The 26,655-nt window shown below is 46.8% G+C and overlaps 1 protein-coding gene across 4 annotated transcripts in view; it reads left to right on the top strand.

Annotated features, from left to right (window-relative positions):
- The window catches only part of ANKRD6 (ankyrin repeat domain 6), a 58,385-nt gene that overhangs the window by 19,319 nt on the left and 12,411 nt on the right, over window positions 1–26,655 (top strand). For 2 of the 4 annotated variants that reach the window (XM_068985220.1, XM_068985219.1), the window contains exons 2-9: window positions 4,098–4,196; window positions 12,195–12,293; window positions 13,416–13,514; window positions 17,064–17,162; window positions 19,002–19,100; window positions 21,458–21,556; window positions 21,934–22,011; window positions 26,240–26,344. In XM_068985220.1, coding sequence (XP_068841321.1) covers window positions 4,098–4,196; window positions 12,195–12,293; window positions 13,416–13,514; window positions 17,064–17,162; window positions 19,002–19,100; window positions 21,458–21,556; window positions 21,934–22,011; window positions 26,240–26,344 — 777 coding nt within the window. The remainder of the gene's footprint in view (window positions 1–4,097; window positions 4,197–12,194; window positions 12,294–13,415; window positions 13,515–17,063; window positions 17,163–19,001; window positions 19,101–21,457; window positions 21,557–21,933; window positions 22,012–26,239; window positions 26,345–26,655) is intronic. The other 2 variants (XM_068985221.1, XM_068985222.1) reach the window with 2 other exon arrangements.

Raw genomic sequence — 26,655 nt, 5'->3', positions numbered from 1 at the left:
TTTTCAGGTGAATCTATGGTGCAACAGTGTTGAAAACCCATCATTTATGTTATAGCTCAAAACATGTGGTCCTAATACTAGCAGCATCTGCTTCTCGTGGGAGCTTGTTTGTTTTTCAGTTACTGAGTTGTGTCCAACTCATTGTGACCCCGTGGACTGCTTCCCTGTCCTTCACTATCTCCCGGAGTTTGCTCAAACTCATGCCCATTGATTTGGTGATGCCATCCAACCATCTCATCCTCTGTCACCCACTTCTCCTCCTGCCCTCAATCTTTCCCAGCATCAGGGTCTTTTTCCAGTGAGTCGGCTCTTTGCATCAGGTAGCCAAAGTATTGGAGCTTCATCTTCAGCGTCAGATCTTCCAGTGAATATTGAGGGTTGATTTCCCTTTGGATTGACTGGTTTGACGTCCTTGCTGTCTCAAGAGTCTTCTCCAGCACCACAGTTCAAAAGCATCAGTTCTTTGGTGCTCAACCTTCTTTTGGTGGCTCATATGGTAAAGAATCAGCATGCAATGCACGAGACCCACATTCAGTCCCTGGGTCAGGAAGATCCCCTGGAGAAGGGAATGGCAACCCACTCCAATATTCTTGCCTGGAGAATCCCATGAATAGAGGGGCCTGGTGGGCTACTGTCCATGGAGTCGCAAAAGAGTCAGATAGGACTGAGCGACTAACACTTTGACTTTTTCACTTTCATCCTTCTTTATGGTCCAGTTCTAACATCGATACATGACTACTAGAAAAACTATAGCTTTGACTAGACGGACCTTTGTCGGCAAAGTCATGTCTGCTTTTTAATATGCTGTCTAGGCTGGCCACAGCTTTCCTTCCAAGGAGCAAGTGTCTTAATTTCATGGCTGCAATCACCATCTGCAGTGATTTTGGAACCCAAGAAAATAAAATCTGCCACTGTTTCCACTTTTTCCCCATCTATTTGCCATGAAGTGATGGGACCGGATGCCATGATCTTCTTTTTTTGAACGTTGAGTTTTAAGCTAGCTTTTTCACTCTCCTCTTTCACCCTCATCAAGAGGCTCTTTAGTTACAGGAGCTTGTTAGAAATACAAATTGTCAGTCTCCACCCCAGACCTACAAAATCAGAAACCGTTTAATGGGGCCCAGATAGCTGTCTTTAACAAGCCTCTGCTGCCCTATGAAGTTTGCAGACCACTGGTTTAAGGCATAATATCAACGCACAAGCAAGCTAGTTTCATGTGACCTGTGAGTGTAACTGCAAAAGCACCAACAGAAAAGGTGCAGTGGAAAAGTAAGGATAAAAGTGACAAGTGAGTATATGGGGTGGGAGAATCGCGAATGATTTGCTCTTATGTTCCAGATTTTTAGTGACGTCCTTGTCTGTTTTTATTTTTTCTTCATTGCGGCACACAGGCTTTCTCTAGTTGTGTGAGCAGGGGCTTCTCTCGAGTTGCAGTGCACAGGCTTCTCGTTGTGGTGCAGTTCTGCCCATGGGGAGATTACGGCCTAGTTGGAAGTTAGTCAGAACAGGATTGGTGGTTTCCTGGAGGGAGCTGAAGTGCTGTGGGCCTGGAGAAGGCAGCAGGGGCCATTTTTTCTTGGAGAACAGGAGAAGGGTGTTCTCATAAAGAAGGTCCTTCCCGAGAGACGTGGAGACTGGAGACCTTTGACTGTATTTCAAAAATGGCCGTGGATGAGATCGAGTTGGTGGGAAGCTCAACCCTCCAGCGAGGGCCCATTTGGTTACCTAGGGCACCTGAGATCCAGCTCTTGTCTGTGCCATTCATAAGATCTCCCCAAGGCAAAGGTGTGGGGGTGTCGAGGAGGAGGGGCAGCAGTTGGGGGTCTTCGGGGGTGAGGGCTGAGACAGAGGGAAGGAAACTGTGATGGATGCTGGGTGTTGCCTCACTTATCCTATCTCAATGGTTAGTGGAGACTGCTCCTATTTCAGATGAGTAAATGGGCTTAGGAGAGTGGCCAACACAAAATCAACCAGGTGTTACTAGTCAGAGTTGGGATTTGAACCATGCTCGTTGAGCTCCAGTGCCTCTGGCCTTTCCTTTTTTGGAGAGGGCACTCTGCTGACCTTGGATGAGGGAGGTACCTCTAGTCCAGGGCCATTCTGTTAACACCTTATAGTTTCTAAAGCACCCTCCAGATGTGATCTGGTTTTAAATTGCATCCGTGTTTCCTTCTCTGCCCTTCTGATTATTCATGTTCACTTGGACAAACCCTTTTGCTTCCTTGGGCTTCAGTGTCCACGCAGTAATCCCTGGTTGCTGACAAGGATGTTCCTCTGGCTTCCCCTGACCTGACTCCCATTGACCCCTCGGCCCGTGGCCTCCTTCCCAGCCTCTCAGGGCAGCTCCTCCAGTCACGGTCTGCACTCTCCAGATGCTCAGAAACACTGTATCCTGCCGTCTTGTCAGCCTTCCTCACCGCACACATCTCTCTCCTTATAATCACGATGGGCTTCCCTTTGTTCAGAATGCCTCAGAAACTTTGTGAAGGTCTCTGATCGGATGTCCTGGACAAGGACACATGGTAGGAGCCTGGGGCGAGGCCAGCGAGGGGAACCAGGCTATTTGGCTTCATCTGATCAGCTGTGGACAGTTCGTCGGAGGAATCAAGGTTAACCAGCCCGCATAGAACATAATCGCCAGCTGAGGAAGGTCACGGCTTCATCTTATCTCCAATGCTGCCTTTTTAGGAAGGCTTTTTATAGCCTGTTTTCTTGGGAGAAACTTTTTTCTTAATTAAGAATTCTAATTTTAATGTGAGCTCTGACCTCTTTCTTTCCAGAATCATTCTAATGCTTTGATTGCATTTCACAGGTTGAAATTAAAATCCTTTATTGTCTACTATCTGTTTTCCTGCAAGGCTAGTTACCCATGGCAAACTGGCCCTTGTCGAGAACACACATGTGTTTATCCTTCTAGAATATCAATAAAGGGCTTTGGGAAGCTCTGTCGAGATGCAAAAAAGGACTCAGGCCATATGAAACCCTTATTCCTCCAGGAGTGTTTCTGTATAGGTGGGGTCTGTTGTTAAATGCTGTTTGGAAACATTTCTTCACAGTGAACCTGAGGGAGAAAGCTAAGGGAGCATAATGTCTCCTTTAGAAGTTGGAGAATTCGGAGCTTGGCAAGGTCAGTTTTCCAGATAGGAATTCACTTACTCTGAAGAGTGATGTTCTGGGTGTGAGCCTCAGTGTCATAGCTCAGGAGCCCCTGACAGGGGACAGCCATCTCTATGACCCACCAGCAGGGCTGAGAAGCCCCCCCACTCAGGTGCACAGGAGATGTACACACACGTGTGTTCTGTCACCCACTGGGAACAGCCTGGAACTCACCAGTGACAGAATGAGTGAATAATGTGACAATATTTTTTAAAATAAAAGTGCTTGGTGAAAGTGAAGGTGTTAGTCGCTCAGTTGCATCCGACTCTTTGCCACCCCATGGACTGCAGCCCCCCAGGCTCCTCTGTCTGTAACATTTCCCAGGCAAGAACACGGAAGTGGGTTGCCATTTCCTTTTCCAAGGGATCTTCCCAACCCAGGGATCAAACCCGGGTCTGGTTTCTTTACTTTTCTCTTAAAGTTAATGATGGGTAAGTGCATTTTCAAATATTATTCATATTTTTGAATGGTTGAAGTACTTTGTAATTTAAAATTTTTAAAATTTGTTTTACAAAGGAGAGAATCTAATGGTTTGACCAGCAGTTTCGGTTTTGAGGAATTACTAGCCAGACATCTCTGGGGCTAAGCAGCTTGACACTTTGCTGCTCTTTCATCTCTTACCCCCTCAGATACACTGTGGCCACGTCACCAACCCTGTCACACCAGTGGGGAAATCGGAGAAGATGTGAAAACCCTCACCCTTCTGCTTGTCTGTTGGATGAATAGGAGTAGAAATTATGCACTAAAGGAAATCTTCACATTTTGAACATATTTTGTTCATAGCTCATAATGCCAATAGCCAAGGTTACTTGAGACAAACTTGAATTCTGAGTGAATCTAAGCATCGCTTGCCAAACTGAAGGCGGGGGAGGAACACCGCTGTGCAAACCTTGCTCTTGTGATACCTTGTTCTGAAATCAGTGTTTGCTCTGCGTTAACAGCATGGCCGGACACCCCTGCATCTTGCTGCCAATAAGGGCCATCTTTCTGTGGTCCAGATCTTGCTGAAGGCTGGCTGTGACCTCGATGTCCAGGATGATGTGAGTAGAAGTTATCATTCTGTTGAGGGGTGGCTGTCAACTGGGCTTGTCTGCATAGAATACCACAATGTGTAACTAGCTGTGAGGTGGGGGAGGGACAGTAGTTGTTGCTCTCCAGCAGTTTTTAGCTCCACCTTGGTGGGAAGAACTTCCTCTTGAAGCCCTGCTCTGGGACCCATTCTCAGTAGCAAGTGTGGTTTGGTTTTCCCATCATAGTTCCTATCGAGTATTATTATTTCCTATCTATTATTATTCAAGTGTAGGGCCTTGAAGGGTGTTTTGCCTGTTTCCTTGTCTCGGTATGAAGGAGCACACTACACACACACGCACGCACGCACGCACACAGATCTGGGCAAGTCTTGCTGGAAATGTGTCATTGATCAAACTTACCACTAGAGAAAAAGATGAAGCTTAAAAACTTTAATTTTTGTCTTTTCTTGCCTTGATTTCTGTTAGTATACATTTAGTTTAAAAGGACCTATTGAAAGAGAAAAAAACAGAACATTGATCTTGTGTAATCTGAGAAAAACAACGCCTCCAGAAAGATTCACTCTGGTGCTCTGCCATGACTGAGAGTCATTCTCTGAGTTTCTTCAGTCCGATTATCTAGAAGGAGATTCTGCTTGGCTCTTTGGGTTCAGAGATCCATTCCTGAGTAAATCAGCAGTGGCTGGCATGGAGTCATGTAGTGCAGGGGGTAGCCCTGTTGGGTTTTTGGGCAGGCTAGATTCTCTAAGAAGGGGATGTGGGAAAGATTATGTAAATTGCTCTCCAGTGGGCTATTAGGAAAATGTCCTAATGATAATCTGATTGGAAACTCTTTTTGGAAAGTTTCTGACTGTGATTTGTACAGTAGAACTCGAAGAGGTAAGAACTTTTGTGAGGAACATAGACTCTTGGAGACTTTGTACTCATAAACCCCTTTCAGATTCACCTGTAATCACTGTGCTTACCGAATGTTATCAAAGTTCAGACCCTCTGTTGGGCCAGAGTGTGGGTCACCAAAGTGCTTCTAGTCTTGCGTCCCTGTGTAATGTCTGAAAACTTGGCAAACACACAAGTTGAGAAGGACAGCATTCACAAAGCAATAACTAAGTGTGTCAGTGTCATTCAGAGATTTCTGGTTATATTTGGAACCTGTTGAGTCATCAAGGATGTTATTTTCAAAAGATGCTGAGCTAGCTTTAAGCTGTTGATTTCTACCCCAGGTCACAATACACTGTTTTCTTTCCCAGCACTGTGCCATCATAACATACCTGATTATATCTTATCCTTACATGATAGGAGCAAAAATACAGGCAGAGGGAAGAGATTCTGACCACAGGAAAGGCAGGGCATTGAATTGTTGGTGCAAATATGTTGGGCAGCATCTGCTCTTCTCTGCATAATTAAAGCCCTTGCTGCCTTGGTGGCAAGGCTGCAGTAATACCAGGCTGCTAACCCACTGCGACCCAGCACTCCTGCCTCAGGTCCTGAGCTCCAGGTATCACGTGTTCTCCTACAGCCAGAGCCAAGCAGACTTTCCAGAACTACTGCTGTTTATATCAGACAAGATAGAAGTAAACTAGTCAGGAGTTCTAACAGGGTAGCCAAAGAGGTACATGTCAGCAGAAGGAAAGCCAGCTCTACCGTTAGAGGGGTACTCTTTATTTATTGAAATTATTAATATATTTTGCATCTTTCCCTTGCATATATTGTTTCTCTCAGTTTAAAACAAAACAAAAGTGCACACACAACAACGAAACAGTGTAAAACCAGCTGGAAGTGGAGGTGTCTTGACTCTCACTAGTTCTGAAGTAATGCGTTTGTCAGAATATGGTTCATGTGTGTCTTCTATATATTTACTCTGCTTGCTGATCAGCCTTGAAATCCATGCAGGAATTCGAGGGAGAAAACTCCTTATGGATGGTCTTTAAAGAAGCTGGGAATGGGAATCCCCTGGTGGTCCAGTGGTTAGGACTCAGTGCTTTCATGCCATGGCCCAGGTTCAGTCTCTGATCAGGGAACTAAGATCCTGCAAGCCGTGAGACACGAGCAAAAAATAAAAAATAAAGAAGCTGAGAGATTAAGTATTGGAAAAAAAAAATTTCAGAAGTTACCTGTCTTGGTGATGGGTAACAATAGAGAATGTTAATATTTTGAAGAATTTACTCCTAACTTCATGTTCTACAGATACTGTGCTTTGTATCATGGTAAAGACTGAGAATTAGTTGAAGAATGACCTCCAGTGCCCTGGAGTGGGATTATTATGAATTTGAACCTGTGGAAACCAGTTCTTTAGAATATGGAACTCCAGGAGCAAATTCCCTCTTGCTTCCTGCCAACCCTGTCAACGCTCATTGGAGCACCAATGCCATCTCTGATTGGTCGATGAGCAATCACACAGCCCCCACCTCAGAAATAGTCCAGGACCCCGTGGCCACGGGAAAAGGCACAAATGAAGAGAAAAATAAGAAAAACCAGAGAAGACAGGCTAGGAAGAACCCCAGAAGATCAGAGAGAGAAAAAGAGGTCAGCAATTGTTTCGTGCACCTCCCCTGTCTTGAGCTTCCTTGCAGTATGGCTGCCTGTGCCACCTGGGAGGGATTCCTCCTGAAGAGGGGCAGGGGCCACCCTTGCATGACAGGGGTTTCTTCTATGAGCTTGGCTTTGGAATCTGCCCACACTGTGCTCACTCTTTTTCACCATGTAGGAGAAAACACGTATTTCAGAACCAAGTTTTAGACCTCAGTGGTTGCAAACCTTTAAAAATCTCTACGTAAGAAACACTGATGTCCTAGAAAAACAGAGAGCTGGCAGTTCATGCACTTTGCAGACAAGTCCCTTTGCAGTCACTCTGGAACATGATGTGCATGTTCCAAATCAAAGTGCCAGACTACAAGTTTGCTGGGTCTTCAAGTTCCAGCTTCAGCGTTTTTCTTCTGCTTCTTTGTAGTTAATCATTCAACAAATACTTCTCAGGTGCTATACTTGCCAAGGCATTGGGCTAAAGTACTTAGCTTGATGGTGCCATAAACAGGCAGCCCCATCCTCCAGAAGCACCTAATTGTTTTAAAGACCTGTTTAAGGTTAATTGACTTCACAGGTTATAAACAGCATGGGGCAAGTGCAAAAAGCCTTGACAATTTGAATTCTGCCCCAACTGTGGGTACATTTGTGTTAAGTCATGTCCAACCCTTTGCGACCCTATGGACTGTAGCCCACCAGGCTCCTCTGTCCATGGGATTCTCCAAGCAAGAATACTGGAGTGGGTTGCCATTCCCTTCTCCAGGGGTCCTTCCCAACCCAGGGATCGAACCTGCATTTCTTATATCTCCTGCCTTGGCAGATGGGTTCTTTACCACTAGTGCCACTTAGGAGGCCCCTGTCCCAACTGTGCTACCCTGAATAAGCTGGTTATTCTAAGCTAGGCACTGAACTGCATGGGACCTTGGCTTTTTAATCAATAAAATGAGAGAATTAGATGCCACAGTGTTTGGAGTGTAGTAGCTGCTGCTGCTGCTAAGTCACTTCAGTTGTGTTTGACTCTGCGACCCCATAGACGGCACCCAACCAGGCTCCCCTGTCCCTGGGATTCTCCAGGCAAGAACACTGGAGTGGGTTGCCATTTCCTTCTCCAGTGCATGAAAGTGAAAAGTGACAGTGAAGTTGCTCAGTCGTGTCTGACTCTTAGTGACCCCATGGACTGCAGCCTACCAGGCTCCTCCGTCCATGGGACTTTCCAGGCAAGAGTACTGGAGTGGGGTGCCATTGCCTTCTCCAAGAGTGTAGTAGAGAGTCAGTAAATATTCACTGAATAGATAATGAGTAAATGCTGTTGAAGGTGCCAAACTTCTCCCAGCTTTTTTTTTTTCTCCTCCAAAATTTCAGAATTTCATGGTTGATCTTTAAATCATAGAGAAATAAAGATTATATCTAAGTTGCTGCTTAGCTCTGTTAATAAGTATGTATAGAGGCACATTTTTTTCAGTATTTGAAAAGTATACTTCCTTTTAATTTATTTTTTAACTTTTTATTTTGTACTGGTGTTTAGCCAATTAACAATGTTGTGATAGTTTCAGGTGAAGAGTGAAGGGACTCAGCCACACATATACATGTATCCATTCTCCCCCAAACTCCCGTCCCATCCAGGCGGCCACATGACATGGAGCTGAGTTCCCTGTGCTATACAGTAGGTCTTTGTTGGTTATCCATTTAAAATATAGCAGTGTGTACATGTCCATCTCAACTCCCTAACTATCCCTTCCTCCCATCCTTCCCCCACTGGCAACCACAAGTTCATTCTCTAGGTCTGTGAGTCTCTTTCGGTTGTGTAGAAAGTATACTTTTGAAATAATACTTTTATTTCCAAAGGAAGTGTTAGTTTTATAGGAGGAAGAATTGATTCGCAGGTCATTGACCCTGTTGCAGTAAAGGGTCTTAGCTGTTCATTTATGTCATGTTCTGGGGAAGAGCAGGTCTTCCCCGACGTGGCCCTTGACTTACGGATTCGTGTCTCAGGGTGGCTGGTTTTTATGTGCCACAGAAACCCAGAACCACCCCACCTCATGTGAGCCGAGCTCATGGTCCCTCTTGAGGGCCATGCAGGGTGGGGAATGGCTGGCTCTGGCCTTCACTGTCCTGTATATCCGACTGATGAGGCAAGGACCCTGGCTCTGGGCGCATCTCTGAACGAGAAGCGTGAAGACCGAGGGGCAGCCGTGTCCTGGAGATGGGCAGGCCCGGAAGAAGGGACCCGCCGGAGACACCTGTGCCAGGTGCACGAGGACCACGGGGCTCCCACCACAGCCTCGCCTGGGCCGCCAGGTCTCCCGAGTCCTGTTCATCCATCGGTAATCTACTTTTAAGGGCTGAACTAGAATTGAGATTAAACTTCCTACGTTGAGTTAGAGTTTCACAAAGGAAAGTTATCCCCACAGAAGCAAGTTCAGGAGATTCATGCTAAAAGCAAGTAATAAATCACGGTGGGGTTCTGGCTCCAAAGTTGCCTCAGCTCACGATTTAGTGGCAGCCCATGAAGCACAGTAAAACATTTGCTCTGAAGCCAGGCCGCCGACAGGACCCACACTTTAGGCACAGCAAAATGGTTACCTTTGGTTATGTAAAAGGGGTGTTCTAATTGGGCCCAGGAGGGCAGGTTCGTGTGCCCGCAGTGTGTAGAAATGGTTAAAGGCCTCCAACAACTAGAAATCTGACCAAGTCGGTGCTTACTCCGAAGAAGGGGGCTGCAGCCTCACTCTTGTGGCTGAGAACAGGGCACCTCCTTTCTCATCAGGTCAGTAACAATAAATTACATTTGAGGTCCATTTTGGGAAAACCCATCATGACGCTGATAGGGAAACACGCAGTCTTGAAGATTTTTACAGAAGTTTTCAAAAATTGAGACTGGGGCTTTCCCGGTGGCTCAGTGGTAAAGAATCCACCTGCCAGTACGGGAGACACAGATTTGATCCCTGGTCCAGGAAGATCCCACAAGCCATGGAGCAAATAAGCCTGGGTGCCGCTACTATTAGCCTGTGCCCTGCAGCCTGGGCGTTGCAGCTACTGATGCCTGCACGCCACAACTAGAGGAGAGCCCTCACAGCAGCAAAGACTCGGCACTGCCCTCCAGATTAAGTAATTTCTTAAAAAAATTGAGACTGGGCAGTTTTTCATGATTATCTGTTTGGGCCTTAAGTACACCTCATCTGGAAACACTTCCTAAGTTGTTTGAAGAGGATGTGTAATGGCTTTGCCCACCTCCTGTAACCACCGATCCAGTGGCCGTATTCTTTTGATGACATGGCACATAGAAAGGGTCCTCTTTGAGTAAGTGGTCTTGGAAAGGTGAGTGAGAAGAAAAGCAAGGCTAAACCTACTTTGTAACGGGAATCATAGCATAGGATGCTGAGGGGAGGGTTGATGACAGAAGGCACAGACAGTGGATGGAATCATGGTAATGATTACCTCTACCCTCCTGACCCAACCAGGAAGAAATCTCTTAGATTCTACAGAATGAAGAGAAAGAAAAGCCTCTGAGACATGGACAGTCCCATCCCGTTTCTGGTATATCAGTACAGCTTAGACATTTAATAAATAGCTGTTTTTTGATGCTAGAAATTATATATGTAAAAAATTGGAAAGAATGAAAAAGTTTAAAGAGAAAAATATTATTTCCCCTCATGAATTTTTAAAGGGAGTATTTTTAAGTTTTAAGAATGTGAATTTGGTTTTTAAGTAGGAGTATGGATGTGAGAGTTGGACTGTGAAGAAGGCTGAGTGCCGAAGAATTGATGCTTTTGAACTATGGTGTTGGAGAAGACTCTTGAGAATGCCTTGGACTGCAAGGAGATCCAACCAGTCCATTCTGAAGGAGATCAACCCTGGGATTTCTTTGGAAGGAATGATGCTAAAGCTGAAATTCCAGTACTTTGGTCACCTGATGCGAAGAGTTGACTCATTGGAAAAGACTCTGATGCTGGGAGGGATTGGGGGCAGGAGGAGAAGGGGACGACAGAGGATGAGATGGCTGGATGGCATCACTGACTCGATGGACATGAGTCTGAGTGAACTCCAGGAGTTGGTGATGGACAGGGAGGCCTGGCGTGCTGCGATTCATGGGGTCGCAAAGAGTCGGACATGACTGAGCGACTGAACTGAGCTGAAGTGCTTTTTATTGTGATGAACCACACATAACATAAAATTGACCACTTTAACCATTTTTAAGGGCACAGTTCTTTGGCATTAAGTACATTCGCATTGTTATGCAAACATCACCACGATCTCTCTCCAGAACTATTTTTTCAGATTAAGTGCTTTTAAAGCGCATTGTCATTTGTTACAGATCCCAGGGATATAAGTAGAATCAGTATTTGATGAAGGCTATTTATAGGTAGCAGTGCAGCCCTCTTTAAAAAGCCTGTGTGTTCTCCGTGTTCTAGTTGGTCCCTCCTCTCTTGGGCTAAGAAGCAGGAGTACCCTGGGGCATGTCTTCTGCCCCTCCTAGGTTCCACCAGAAAATTGTTCATGCAAAACTCTTGCCACCCAGATCATAGACCCCAAGAAGGGAAGGGAGGGACCTTGCCTCCTTTCACAGAGGAAGAACTTGAAGTCTAGCGGGGTGACAGGTGTCCCCCAAGGCTTCCACAGCACACATCTCCTGACCCCCTTGACCTGCTCCCCTTCCGTCCCACCAGGAACTTTGCACACCATTCACCCATCTCCCCATTGAAGCTTACACCCCAGGCTGACCTTGATTTCCTGAGTGTCTGTCAGAGATAACGTGTGTTCTTGGAGACTTCAGGACTATTTCTTGCTATGGACTTAACTGTCTTACCTCTAGGATATTAGTCTTCTCAACTGCAGTTAGAGGGAGTCAGCTTCCCTTGGCACCCTGACTGAGAAAGAGAAGGCCGGCCATCCCAGGAATCTGATCACAGAGAAAGGGGTCAGATGCAGCCCTAACAGAGAAGCTGCTGTCATGGGATGTTGGAAGAGCCTTAGAGATGTGCGGTGACAGCCTGACTCCCTGAGTCCTTCCTCAGATGTCCTGGTATATCCCCCTGCATTGTTCTAGGCCAGGGTCAATCAAGGAGTCCACCCACGCTCGGGTCCTGAGTGCTGCTGAGTAACAGAGTAGGCTGGTGAGTCCTCTGACGCTGGGGAATGAGGGGACTCAGAGGGAGTAAAGATTCCAGACATTGCTGGTTACCTTGTGCAGCCCACAGTCTGGCTTTCAGACCCACTTGTCACAGTTGTGACAGTCCTATTGCCATCCCCTCGGGTGGCGGGTAAGAGCCTGACCCTCATCCAGAGGTCAGCTCTGTGGCCCAGGGTTGCTCTACGGTTGGTTCAGGGTTACCACTGAGTTTGTGAACATAGTCCTTCCCGGCATGCACTGTCTGTTGACTAGGTCACTGAGCCCAGCTGGCCCTCGGTGACTGAACGGTGAAGCAGGGGAGCAAATGGTGGGGGGCTGGAGAGTGCTGACTGCCATCCTTGCCTTCCCACCGCCTGCAGGGGGACCAGACCGCCTTGCACCGGGCCACGGTGGTGGGGAACACCGAGGTCATTGCGGCGCTCATCCAGGAGGGCTGTGCTCTGGACCGACAGGACAAGGTGAGCAGGGAAGGGGGCACGCATCAGCCTGAAAACGCGCTCTGGGGATTTCCTATTGCTTGAGACATTGTCATTCCTGAGTCTATCGCTTATGATTCAACATGAGGAAATCAGCCTGGAGTTCCTCTGAAAGAGTATCTGATCTCCCAGCAAACAACATTTAGAAAAGCCCTTCCCTCTTTTCTGTGGCAGCAGTGAACAACCACAGAAGTATAAACGGTGAAGAAGAAAAACCTGGATGGGGGACTCCACATCCAGAGAGTCTGAGTGGAAGCCCCCAGACTGTGATTCTTAAAAAAAAAAAGAATGGCCTGAAACAGCTGGGAGGGCATTGCTATCTCTTCTCTGTGCTTCCCTTTCCCTCACCCTACCTCCAGGTCCCACCCCACTCAATTCATTGCACTTGATGTTTCTTTTTTTAATAGTAAGTTAAGCAAACACAAGATCTGTGGAATTAGTTGATTTTTATTTAAAAGTCACCTATGGAGGATACCTGTTTACCATATTTACAGATCACTGCCTTTTTTAAAAAAAAAACAACTGTATTTACAAATCACTGTTCTCAGTGCCTGCTCATTTGTTTGGGGCCCTGAGGCTTCTGGATTAAACTTTGAGATCAGATTTGGAGAAAGAAAAAAGAGCTGTAGAATCTACTTGTCTGCCCATAGGCCCCTGGAGCTTCTGAAGCTGGACTCTCCATCTGCCTGATCTTTGCAGGGTTCTCTCTGGGGCCAGGAGTGGAGCGGGGCAGCCCCTGGGGCGGTGTAGGTGGGTGGGGGAGGGACGCCACGCCTCCCAATGCAGCTTTCTGTTCTGCAAGAGCGGTGCGTGGGAGTCCTTCTCACCATCCCAGTTCCCAGAGAGACTTAAGCCCTAATGCCTTAAGTCATCCACTGTGCATCATAACGCTTGAGTGCGTCTGGAGTGGTACTTGTTAGGTACCATTTCTGAGAGAATGAAGAAACTGGCCACTCAGATCACTCCTTGGGTCCTGTGGTTTAGGTGAGAAACCCCAGCCAAGAGAGACCCCTGGGTGGGCCTTAAAATAACCTGCGCTGTGCTGACGGTGAGCAGACGGATCAGGCTTGGGTGACAGGGCTTTCTCTCGTGTGTGCTCCCCAGGACGGGAACACGGCCCTACATGAAGCATCCTGGCACGGTTTCAGCCAGTCGGCCAAGCTGCTCGTTAAAGCTGGAGCCAACGTGCTTGCCAAGAACAAGGTGAGGTCCGGCAGGTGTGAGACCCCCTTGGTCACAATGAGGACAGCCCAGCCCGCCTTCTTTCAGGGAGCCTTCTCTTGCTGAGCAGAGCTAGGGCTCGGGGTCTTGGAACCTGGTGCGATTGAAGGCTTGGAGCTGGAGTGCTCCCGTAGGCTGCGGCTCTCCCTGCTTTCCCGTAGGTCCCTGAGACTGTGGTCATGGGAGCCAGCCCCGGCCTGCGGGGGCAGAAAAGGACCACAGCGTCTCCTCTCCCTTGCTGTTCTCTGTCACCCTCCACTCCCCTGTCTTTCCCTTCCATGTCCCTGGATCAGCCCAAAAGCCTCACAACAGACTGATCTGTCTTGTCCCTTCGCATCCTGCTCCTCCTCTCCTCAGGAACTTTCCAGAAAGCTCACCTGTTGCTGTCTTGGGCCTCCCCAGAGCGGCCTCAGCCTCTGTTGTCTCTCTGGGTGACTTTGGCGTGTGCCTCCCGGGCTTGCAGGGTGGGCCCACCGTCTCTTCCCTCACCCACTCCCTTAGGGCTATCCGGTTTCTTTTTTGCCTATTGACCCTCAGGGTGGGGACCTGCCCGTTTGTTGGCCGGGTTTCTCCAGCTCCTGGGACTGCACACAACTCTGCTGTGCTGACTGGTGAGATGTTTTCCCGTGGTTTCCTCATGGGCCGAGGGCTTCAGGGAAGCAGCTGGCCCTGCACTGTGGCATCTCCAATAAAAGCCTGGCTCACTGCCTAGAGGACTGGTGGTTCTCCATTTCTTCCAGGTGGGACATGGCCTAGAACAGGAGTTGGTAAGTTTATACCAACTCAAAGTAGGTGGTTCCCAGTTAACGGATGGGGAGGCCTCACCTGAGTCTTATAAGACATGTGATTCATTTGTGACACAATTAGGGCTGTGAATTATCCCAGCTGGATCCACTTCACCACACTGCCACCTGTCCCCTGAAGGGCCCACCCCCAAATTGTGTAGGGAGCCACAAGCTCTCTAGATAGAGCAGCACAGGTGAGGTGTCATCCCAGGAGAGGGACTTACATGCTCACCAGCCTCAAACTCTAGGAAGCCTCTAGAAGTTCCTTCTCTTTTTCCTTTTTCCCCACAAATAAAATTACAAGATATTTAAAGTCTACAATATCATGATTTGATAGCTCCCAAGGGTTAATGAACACATTGATCACCCCTATTTATTTACCTTTTTGTGTCTGCGTGAGAGAACATTTAAGTTCTACAATTAGCAAATTTCAATTATACAAGACAGTGTTATCAGCTGTAGTCTGTAGACTACAGACACAGACACTTATCAGCTGTAGTCCCCATGTTACATCTTATAGCTGGAAGTTTATACCCTTTTACCAACCTCTCTTTATCCCCCTCCACCCCCCACTCCAGCTTCTGGCAGCCACTTTTATACTCTGTTTCTATAAGTCCATCTTTTTTTCAGACTCCACATAGAAGTGAGATGATAGAGTATTTGTCTTTCTGTCTAACTTATTTCATTTGGTGTATCACCCCCTAGGTTCATCCATATTGTTGCAAGTGACAGGATTTCTTTCTTTTTAAAGGTTGGATAATATTCCATCGCATAAGAAAGGTCCTTACTCGGCCAAGTACAGCAGCCCCTGTCTAGAAATCAGTACTCATTACTCAGGGTGGGAAAAATGCCTGCTATGTATACAGCAGGTCAGTTTTTTAAATTTCAGGTTTGACATTACAGCCGTTTGTGTCTCCTTTCATTTCACACATTGGTTTGGAGAGCCTTCCATGTTATTACATGTATGATTAGTGCATTCCTTGTGTGGATATACCATAATCTGTATTCTAACCCATGTTTTTTCATTTTCTTTCTCCAAATGCTTTTCAGCATGATCGATATTTTCTTACTGACAAAGTAAATTTTGTTTTATTTGTACAGCTATCAGATTTCTCTTCAACTTATATTTAACATATATTTTTTTCAACATATATTTAAGTGACCTCCAGGAAGCCAACAGCTTTGGGAAAACCTTCTCTGTGTGTACTGAGAATTACACTAAGCTGAGCCCTGAGCCCTACCAGGGAATGGAGCGTTTAAAATGTGGGCAGACCCTTTGTTTTGGAGGACTAAGCTAGCAGTGCTTCTCTATCTGGCTGCACTTTAAAATCTCCTGGGAAAGTTTTTAAAAAAGCAGGGGAGAGAAGAAGGGAGAAAACCAAACCCACATGATGACCAGGCCTGGGGTGACCCAGGCCTGGTTTTGCCTAGAGTTAGGGAAGGGATGCATCCCAGAATGCAGACCTTTCAGCACCTACACATGAACAGCCTGGCCCCACCCCCTGGGGCGGGGACATCGAGTTGCATCCATGCACTGGTCTGCTGAAAGGGTCCCCCAGTTGAGTCCAGCCTGCACCCGAGGCTTGATAACCAACAAACTCACTCAACTCTCAGGCTCAGAACTCACTAAGTTCCTGGAGGTAGCAGTGAGGAAAGAAAGACCCTGCCCAGGTTGGTTAGAGCTAAGGTCATGAGGATGGTAAGTGGCCCTGCAGCACACAGCTTTCCTCTGTTTTTAAAAACCCATTCTTCTTTTCAAAGGTAAGGAATATAAACCATCCTTGAGTCTGGGCAGACAGTGCCGTATGATCCAAAGAGGAGTGAACCGCGCCAGGGAAAAGCCATACACAGGCTGACAGCTCTGAGCCCACAACTGCAGGCGTGACCCAGCTTTTACGCTCAGCAGAACAAACATGGAGCTTATGTGTTTAATCTCCCAATCCTTGCACCAAATCATGTTGCCTGCTTTTCTTGTCACTTTCCTAGGGGTTATCAGCAGCCTTGCAGGTCTTATTCCCCTAGTTTCAGAGAGTTCTCTTCTTGTCAATGAAGTCTTTCTGCAAGATTGCTGTGTATGTGATCCTGACCTTTGGTTGCCATTTGACCTTGAAGGTAGACTCCCAAAAGCAAGAGGGTCTCTATCTGGATGGGAAGTGATAGATGCAGTTGTATTGCATGTTGTGTGGGGACCTTGCCCATAGTTTAAATTTTGATGTTTCAAGAAAAACCCAAGATTTGGGAGAGGCTTGCAAATTAAATCTGTTACTGTAGCCTGCTGGAGTCAGCCTGTTTTACCTCCATTGGTAGGCTGTCCACAGCTGTTCCGTGTTCCTCTTATAACTAAGAGGAACAGCCTTGTGCATGTGCCCAGCACTCTGCCATGAAGAAGATGGTCTCCTCAGCACTCTGAATCAACCCTCATTGTCTCAGCACAGAGGGGTCATGCTCCACTTTACAGGTGAGGAATTCACGGTGGTGCTTATTAAGAGCATTCCCCATTAGCTTGCAAGCAGTAAGTGGCAGAGTTAGGGCTCGGAACCAAGGTTTTATGACCCATGTGACTCTTCTGCTGGTATGGATTCCCAATTACATGTTCTTGCCTCTGAAGCACCCCAGCTGGGTCCACCGAGCAAAAAGCAGAGAGCATAAACAGTGACTCTCCTGTAAGTCTTGGCCCCCTGCAAGCGTGCCCAGTCTGCAGGAGGTGTTGCTAACATGTGCCCCCCTCTGTTTGCCTCTCTCCCAGGCGGGGAACACAGCTCTGCACCTGGCCTGCCAGAACAGCCATGCCCAGAGCACCCGCGTCCTTCTGCTGGGCGGCTCCCGCGCCGACCTCAAAAATAACGTGGGTGAACAAAAATGGCATCTCTTGCACTCTCTTCCGTTGCCTCTAGTATGAAAGCATACTAGAGTATGCACGTGTAGAAAATGAAAATTTGTTAATAAAAGGGGTTTGGGGACTATCAAGAAAGTATTCATTTGTTGCTAATTCCTAAAGGATCCTTTTGCAGCAGTCCCCAATCTTTTTGGCTCAAGCGACAGGTTTCATGGAAGACAATTTTTTCGCGGATGGGGGCAGGGTTGGGGGATTCAAGTGCATTACGTTTATTGTGTACTTTAATGCCACTGCTGATCTGACAAGAGGTACCAGTCCGTGGCCCAGAGGTTAGGGGAATGGGAAGAGGAATCAACACTTGGAAACACTGATTTTTCTCTCATGCTTGCCCCTTGCTCCTCAGCCTCTCAGTCTTATCATTTTGTACAGCAGGTGTCTAGCAAGCGGGTCTAAGAATGAGTAATTGTTTTCAGGAAGCCTCCGCCCACAGTGTTGCACTCTTAGTAAATACCGGCTGATGCTGTACTGGCGAGGCTGTCTGATTCTCCATGCCTAGCATCTACAAATCTGTCCCTGAGGCATCCTTGGGATGAGCTGATGATCAGTAGTTCTTGCAGGTTCTTGACCTGAAAGGTCCCACAGGCATCCCCCTTCCCTCCACGGACACTGCATTTCCTTCATGAATCCCATGCCACGTGGCAAGAGAATCTGAGGCTTCTCTCAAAAATGACTTTGGCCTGGCCACTTCCCTGGTGGCCCAGTGGTTAGGACTCTGTGCTTCCACTGCAAGGGGCATGGATTTGATCCCTGGTTGGGGAACCAAGTCGTACAGGCTGTGCACAGTGGCCAAAAAATAAAAAGGACTTTTAGCTGGAGTTCCCTGACTCAGGGCAGGCTTATCTAAAGTGGTCCTGAGAATGCTCTGAACTTCAGCTTTGAGCTTGGTTCCTTCTTAGTCCAGAGGAGAAGGTTGTGCTGAGTGTCACCATCTCTAGACAGAAGTGAAGTGAAGTAAAGTTGTTCAGTCGTGTCTGACTCTTTGCGACCCCATGGACTATAGCCTACCAGGCTCCCCCGTCCATGGGCTTTTCCAGGCAAGAGCACCGGAGTGCGTTGCCATTGCCTTCTCCACTCTAGACAGGCAGAACTAGAGCTCAAATGAGAAGTCAGGGGAGCTCTGCAAAACGTCACGACATTGTCTCCAGTTCTCTTGTTTTCTCTCTGGGAACAGTTTGGCCTGGGACCACCAAGGAAGACCCTGCTCCTGAGTTTTTTGAATGTCCTTTTTTATGCCCAGTGATTGCTTCCTCATCAGCTCCCTAGACTTCATTGCTCCCCATGGGATCCTGGCATACTGCTAGAATGGGATGCACTTGAATTTTTTAGAGCACATAATCTTAAAATCCAACAACTCATCCCACTTTATTAATCCATTCAGCCACGATGATCTGTGATGGGGAAAGTCTCATTTCCAAAGTGATGCTATCTATCTTAGGCAGTGTAATCCAGAGCCTTTGGGTTGTAGGAGAGGCAGGGGTCAGTGGAGTCTTAGTAAGTGCCTGCTAGGCAGAGCCTCTCTTAGTTTTGGCAAAGGTCTCTTGGGCAGCAGGCGTCCAGGACCTGAAACCGGAGACAGAATCTGCGTGGTGGGAAAGAGAGCTGCCGACAGGAAAGGGCTGCAAGCCGTGGAGTGAGCACCTGTGGTAAAGGAGATGCTTGTCATTCAGACCATTGCCCTGTGAGGAATCTATGCTAGTCTGCTAGCTTTTAAATGGTAGTTTTCTTTTAATTTTCTGTTTTGTTCTATAACCGCTCAGACCGTGCTTAGAGTTTGATTTCTGTCCGCAGGCAGGCGACACCTGTTTGCACGTTGCCGCACGCTATAATCACTTGTCCATCATTAAGCTCCTCCTCAGTGCTTTCTGTTCTGTCCATGAAAAGAACCAGGTCAGTGCATGCGTCCTCCCCATGGTTCACAGGCAGGTGCGCTAGCGCCAGCGGGGACTGAGGTTGCTGGGAGGTGGTGTCTGCTCCCGCCGTGGGACTCGGCCAGTGCTGGCCTTCGAAGGAACCACAGATTTCCTGTGGCCCTGGTTTATCTGGCGTTCTGGAGAAAGCGTGCTCTGTCATTCCAGTACATATCACCACATTTGCGTAGTGAACATTTTTGGAAATCCTGGGGGTGGGTTTTATTGTTAGTGTGATTTTAAAAAATGAAACCCACAAGGAAGCGTGTCTTGGTAAGTAAGCAAGGGCTTTCAGTGTCATGATTCCTGAGTTCTGTTCCTTGCACCGCCACGTTCATGTGAGCTAAGCTGATGGAGTCTCTTGTTTCTGTAAAGTTTGGTGCATGGTCAGTATCTACACCGTGTAGTGGGGTTTTGAAATAAAGCTGTGGTTATTACAGTGTTCTGTGGAAATGTGATTTTTCAATAGTCATTTGGATTTTTAAAAGTTGTCTTGTTATTTATTGAAACCTATACCTAACTGATGCATTGTTTGGCTTTTCTGAGTTTGGGTGCATAAATGTGAAATTTAAAAAATTAGATCATGATTCAGATTTAAAATACCCTATAATGGTGATTACTGATCCTGGCTGCATATTGGGATCAAAAGGGAATTTAAATATACCATTCCTGAATCCCACCCCAATGTAAATGACCAGAACATCTGGGGCTGAGGTCCAGGAAACAGTATATTTTTTAAAAAGTTCCTGGTCTAAGTGTGGGCTTCCCTGGTGACTGTCAGTAAAGAATCTGCCTGCAGTGCAGGAGACTTCTTGCAATATAGGAGACCAGGGTTCAATCCCTGGTTTGGGAAGTTCCCCTGGAGAAGGAAATGGCAACCCACTCCAGTACTCTTGCCTGGGAAATCCCATGCCTGAGTGTGCAGACAGGATTGAGAACCACTGACCTAATAGCTAAAGGTCATTCTATAGTCTCCCCGTGGATTCTAGTTTGTCAGGTCACCCCCAACACAGCCCTCACCAACCGGTGCTTCTCAACCTGGGAGGCACATTTCAATCACCTGGGGCCTTTGAAAAATCATCATGCCCTACCCATGCTCCAGACAAATTAAGTCAGTGTCTGGGTGGGACTCCGGCGTCAGTAGTTTATAAAGCTTCCCAGCTGATTTCAGTGAGCAGCGGAGACTGGAAACCACAGCTCCAGAATTTCCCCTAACATACAACTAGGTGACTCAGGAATGAAATGAACACTTTCCCTGTCTACTCACCAGGGAAGGAGGCCTGAGGACGGCTGGATTTTCATACTTGATCACCTGCCAGGAATGAATGAATGAGTGATTTCACTTCTGTATGCATCTAACTTATTTATGTCATCTGGTTTGGGAATTAAAACCAGCGTTTGCATTCGGAATTAGCCCACCAAGCTGCATCTGTTCATATCCTCCTTTGATTGTCTGAAATGTTTTTTGCAAAAAATAAATTATTGGCTAAATTTGGTAAGGAGTTGGAAACAGCTGGTGTTAAATGAACGCTATCTTCAGTGACTCCACCCGAACAGAAAACTCCCTGGCCTGCAGGATGATCCCAGTGGCCCTTTCACATCCCTAAGGGTGGCTGCAGGGCTGGGCTATTACTCTGGGGCCTGTAGAAGTAGCTACCTTGGAAGCTCCCGCTCATTCTAGCTCAGAAACCAAGGGGTTCTCTGCCCATCCCCTGCCAGAGCAGACAGACAGGGTCCAGAGCTACCTTTTAAAGTAAAAATTTTTTAAAGTATGAGTTAAAAGAAATATTTAAAATAACACGGCTGAGATCCTGCCTCTGTAAGGTCAGGGCCTACCATTCCCAACATCCCAGGCCCAGCATTGCTTTGTGCCCCTGCACTTAATCCTGTCCTGTGATTTCTGGCATCCCACTCAGAAAGGAATGTGGTATTTGTGTGTAGTTCATTCAGTTCCCGAGATCTCTTTTAAAAAAGAACCACATTTAAACAACAAGATCCTACTCTATAGCACAGGGAACTATATTCAATATCCTGTGATAAACCATAATAGAAAAGGACATAAAAATGTATATAACTGATTACATTGCTATATAGTAGAAATTAATACATTATAAATCAGTTATACTTCAATAAAATAATTTTAAAAATTAAGTATGAGTTAAATATTTTAAATAAATAATAAAAACCACATAACACTTTAGCCAAGGGCCACTTGTCAGTTTAAGGCAAATTTTAGTTTAACTTTGAAAAACCACCACCAAGTCATGGAATAAAAAGCTGGAGGCTGTGGGCCACGATCCCATGGGGTTTAGCAGGCTTTCTTCTGATGGATTCCAGGCTGGAGACACGGCACTTCATATTGCCGCTGCCCTAAATCACAAGAAGGTGGTTAAAATCTTGCTGGAAGCTGGAGCAGATGGGACCATCGTCAACAATGTAAGTGGAGTTGCAGCTGCGGTTCCTAAAGCCGTGCCCACCCCTTTCGGGGTCAGGGTGTGTTGTAGCCCCCTCACCTCCTGTGAACTCAGAGCACACAGCCTCGCTCTGGAAGAGCTGCCGTGTGCCGACCCCACGACCCCTGGGGCCCGAGGGGGTGGGCTCGAGGGGACCCCTGCTCTCAACAGCCCTGTGAGTTACAAACCCCGAGGGCCCATCTTCAGACAATTCAGTGAGCACGTCCTGACATGAAAAGGGTCAGGGGTGTCTAAGTAAACTGGCAAGTAGATGTTACCGGAAGTGACTGTCCTGGCTGGCCTGTGCGTGTCCCCGGCTGGAGTCCCGTACTCACTGGTTCTCGCTGTGCCTTCCCTTAGGCAGGCCGGACTCCGCTGGAGACCGCCCGCTACCACAATAATCCGGAAGTTGCTCTCCTGCTCACTAAAGCGCCCCAGGTAGGATCTGCTGCATTTTCCCTTGTGTTGATTATGTGGGGGCTGCAGAGTTGTTGGGATTCCTTGGGTTGCGATCTACTGAAGCCAGATCAAACCGCCTTATATAGCGGACTGGTGGGTTTCCTGAGCAGGTAGTGGGGCATGTAGGAATCCACGCGAGCCTCTAGGAAACTGGAACCAGAGACTTCAGGCCCAGCAGGCTGTTCTCATACACGGCATCGTCTCCTCTCTGTGGCTGGAGCATTGTCACAACCAGTTCCCTGGATCATAATTTCCCAGCCAGGGAAAAGTACCGGTTTAAAATGTAGGAGAGACTTCCCTGGCGTTCCAGCGGTTAAGACTGCTTCCAGTGCAGGGCACGTGGGTTTGATCCTTGGTAGGGAAACGAAGGTCCCATAGGGTGTGCAGTGCAGCCAAAAAATGAAAACAATAAAACATCATAGAAGGTCGGTCGTGATTGGGAGCTTGGGGCAGATGCCCAAAACAAGTGGGACAGAGGTGCTTTAGGGAGATGGTGGCATCTGTTTGACTACACAGTTACAAGAGGTATTTCTCAGAGAAAGGTGGGAATGGGCATCTGTCTGGGCAGCCGTATATGTCTACTAGAGGCAGTTGAGTACAGTACAGTTGTACTCCTTTTAATTAAATATTGCATGATGGTATATTGGCCATCATTCAATTTTAATAGATGACTGATATTTGAAGTTGAAATGATCTAAGTCAGAAATTTAATCATGATAATTTATAAGCTATTTATGATTCCAGCACCCTGAAATAGCTTCGTTTATATTACCTTCCACAGATACATAATTTTTATATAGCTGTGCCTACTATGTGTATCCTCGTTTGTATTCTCCCCTTTATCCTATCTATGATAGGAAACTGTTCTGCAGTCTTCACAAGTATTTATCATAATGGAAGCATAATATTCTTTTCTGGTTGCTGACCAGTATTAAACTATTTCCTTAATGTTAGACATTTTGGTTACTTCCCAGTTGGAGCTACTCTGTTCCTTTACAGCGAACAGTGATTGGTTTTCCACCTTATTCTGGCTAATGCTGCAAGAAGGCAAAGTCTTGGGGAGCCAAAGGGACAGCCTGGACCCCAGGTGTTGCCCAGGCCCAGCCAACCTCGGTTTCTGGGTGGCGTTGATTCCATCTATGTGTTAAAAACATGCCTGATATAACTAGCAGTTTCTGGAAGTAGTTACGATTTTATCTCTTGCAGAACTGACCACCCTCTTGCCCGTGGAGTAAGTCCTTTTCAGTGGGCTCTGGAGATCCACAGAGCCCCTGAAAGGTGTGTCGGATGCTCCTTCAGAAAAAGGCTCCACCTTTGTCTAGCTGTTTGCAAACAAATTCTCAGCATAATCACCTCCAGAATCCTGATAGAAAAATGCTAGCCTCTCCTGGATCAAAAAGGACAGGCTGCTGTATAAGTGTCAGAATCCATCATAGTTACCTGGCATTTCAGAGTCTGGCAGTTTAATGGACACCCAGCCCTATACTCTGCCATACGAAGACCATCAGGTCTTGTCGGGTGGAGGATCCCCCTGGCACAAAAGGACTGATGTGCCTTTAACCTGCCTGTCATTTATCTTCTAGAGCCCAGGGATCTGGATTCCCAGGGATAAAGCTCACTTGTGAACTATTTTCCTGTGTGGGTTCTCCTTTAGCCTTTACCATTTAAAAAAATGGCTTGGGACGTCCCTGGTGATCCAGCGGCTAAGACCCTGTGCTCTCATTGCAGGGGGCCCGGGTTTGATCCCTGGTCAGGAAACTAGATCCCACATATCACAACTAAGACCCAATGCAGCCAAATAAATAAATATTGTTTAAAAAAAGCTTAAGGGAGGGGGGTTCAGGATGGGGAACACATGTACACCCGTGGCTGATTCAAGTCAATGTATGGCAAAACCAATACAATATTGTAAAGTAAAATTAATTAATTAAAAAAAAATTTAAAAAGGCTTAAGCAAGATTTTCCACACCGAAACTGAATAGCAAATAGAATATTTTTTTTAAGTATTTTCTTTTCTTTTCTTTTCTTTTTTACATAATTGTATGTACTAACCCTTATTTTTCAATGCACAGTAAAAGGTTTGTAATATGCATAAAATTGTATGCATAACTATTTTGTTGATCTGTAGTTACAGAAATGGCCTCAGTGTTTGTCTTAACTGAAATGAAAAATTCCCTTGTCCCAGTACCTTAGTTGATCATGGATTTTGATGGTTCACAGCAGTACTAAGAGGGTATTTCCTTCAGAGACTTTAAGATTAATATTCCCTGATTTCTGTGAGGTGGAGAAGACTGATGATCCGAGTGGATGGTATAGTTCTCTGAGAAAGGCTGTGAGCCATGCAGAGTTGTTACTGGCTAATAATGTGGTCAGTGGAGGGAATTTTTCTGATTATTTTGTGTTTGGTGAACTGAATGTTACTTCTCATTTTTGGTTGATGCTTTGGAAAGTGACTTCTAGGCTGATTCTGGAGCTTTGTCCTGTTCTAAGTGGGCACTAGTTGCTTCTTTTCATTTGACTCGACTTCCTACTGAGTCTAAATTTAGCTTAGGACACTGGTTCTCAGACCTTTTCTGTCTAAAGACCCTTTAACTTTTCTTCAATGTTATGGAGGCCCATCATGAACTTTATGTATGTGAGTTTATATCTATCAGTAGTTACCAATTGAAAATAATGTTGAGAAATAGTAAATACTTTATCATTTGAAAGTAAATCCATTTTGTAATAACAAATAGCATCATTTTGCAAAAGAATACTTTTCAAAACAAAAATTGAGGAGTGTAGAATTTCTGAACATTTTTTGCACATCTTATTGTTTTACTTAGATCAGAATTCTGCCATCTTTTATTTCTGCATGCCGTCTATTGTATTATCACTTACGTAGCTTCTGGCAAATACCGCAGTATACTCATGAGAGAATGAGCATGAAAAAGGCCAATGTTGTTGTAATATTATGTAAGTAATCTTAACCTCATGGACACAGGGGTCCTTGGACACTTTTAGACCTGCTGGCTTTCAGGGGATGAGAATATAATTTAAAAATTCTGTTCAGCTGCAGGCATGTATTTTCCATTTAGGTGGTACCCACTACCTGTTGAGGGTGTTTTTGTTTTTGTTTTTGTTTTTCGGTCCTATTATGTGTCACTTGAATTTAATGAACACAAGAAGAAAGTCTGACCTTGAGATGAAAATCACTAGGCTGAATTTCAGAGAATGCTTGTCTATCTATAAGACAATAAAATACTGTTTTATTGCAGAAAGAGTGTGACCGCGAAAGTGCTTCCGACTTCTGGACCTCCTCTGGTTTTTTAAAGGGAGTGAACCCTGGAACTAGGAGTAGGGAGTCTGGAGGAGAAGGGCGTGGGGCTGAGCCAGAGACTGAAGGTTTCCAGGAGCTCAAAGATCTGTGTTCTGTGTTCGCTTAGAAGCCTTTCTGCCGACTAAGTGACTCTGAGGCCCCCCGGCAGGTGGGAGACGCCTGACAGTGGCCGAGGGACCAGGTCTGCCTGCTACCTACGTTGCCTTGGTTAATACCAGCAGCTCCCTGTTCTCATGTTACAGAAGCCAGAGCACAGAAAGGTCAAATAGCTTGCTGGAAGGTCTCCAGCTTGCTGCTCGGCTTTAGTCTGCAGGGCCCCACATGTACTTGCTTGTGTCCCATCCATGTTTCTGCACTCGAAGGGGCTTTCCAAAGGCTTCTTCTGGGGGAAGAGACTCAGCCCCGTGGCTGGGACCATGGCTCACAGGTGCGTCTCAGTTATATTTGAATGAAAGTTCTATTTGAATATGACTTGGATACAATTCGGCCAAGAAGGAAGTCTGATGGGCTAGATCAGGCCCTGTATCCCAAGACAGACTGTGGCTGGCATAGGGCTGCCGCGTCGCACAGCTCCAGGGGACGCCGTTCCTGTCCTGGACTATGTGAGTGGTGCTCCCTGGAGCTGAGCAGCGCACAGCCTGCTCACACCTGCATGGCGGCCCTGGCCCAGCACCACGTGCCTGTTAGTGTTATTGTAGACCGTGAGCTCCTCAAGGTCAGGATGATGTACTTGCATCTCTGGGACCCTAAGTACCCAGCACAAGGTGTAGGGGACATAGCAGGTGGTCCAGAGGCACTTGTTTGATGTGGTCTCCCCGGCTCGGCTGGAGGCTCTTGTCAGGTCCGCGCACACCAGTAGTTTGTAACGATGCCTCTTGCCTCCTTCAGGTCTTGCGCTTCAGTCGTGGGCGAAGCCTGAGGAAAAAGAGAGAGAGGCTCAAGGAAGAGAGGAGAGCTCAGTCTGTGCCGAGAGATGAGGTGGCACAAAGCAAGGTGGGGGGCGGCCCTCCCGCCCGCCTGCGTGTGGGAAACTGTCTCCCTGCCTCCTCTGGGCCCGCCTCGGTCTCTCCTTCCTGCTGGGTCCTTCAGAGCTTGTCTTTCCTTCTGGCCTCTTGTCTTCCACTCTCCCAAGATTTCAGGCTGCGGGCTCGCATGCCACTGGTCTTTTCCAACACCCCGTGTATTTGTGAGCCCTGAGTATCAGTGGCCTCATCACTGCCACGTGGACAGCACGGCTTCTGACAGCACACCCTCCATCATGGAGAGCAGTGGTTTGCAAAATGTGATCCGCTTGTCACCTGGAA

Source organism: Capricornis sumatraensis, chromosome 13 (genome assembly GCF_032405125.1).
Source record: "Capricornis sumatraensis isolate serow.1 chromosome 13, serow.2, whole genome shotgun sequence".
Taxonomy (NCBI): domain Eukaryota; kingdom Metazoa; phylum Chordata; class Mammalia; order Artiodactyla; family Bovidae; genus Capricornis; species Capricornis sumatraensis.
Note: the sequence above shows the minus strand (reverse complement) of the source record. Positions and strands in the feature narration are given on the sequence as shown.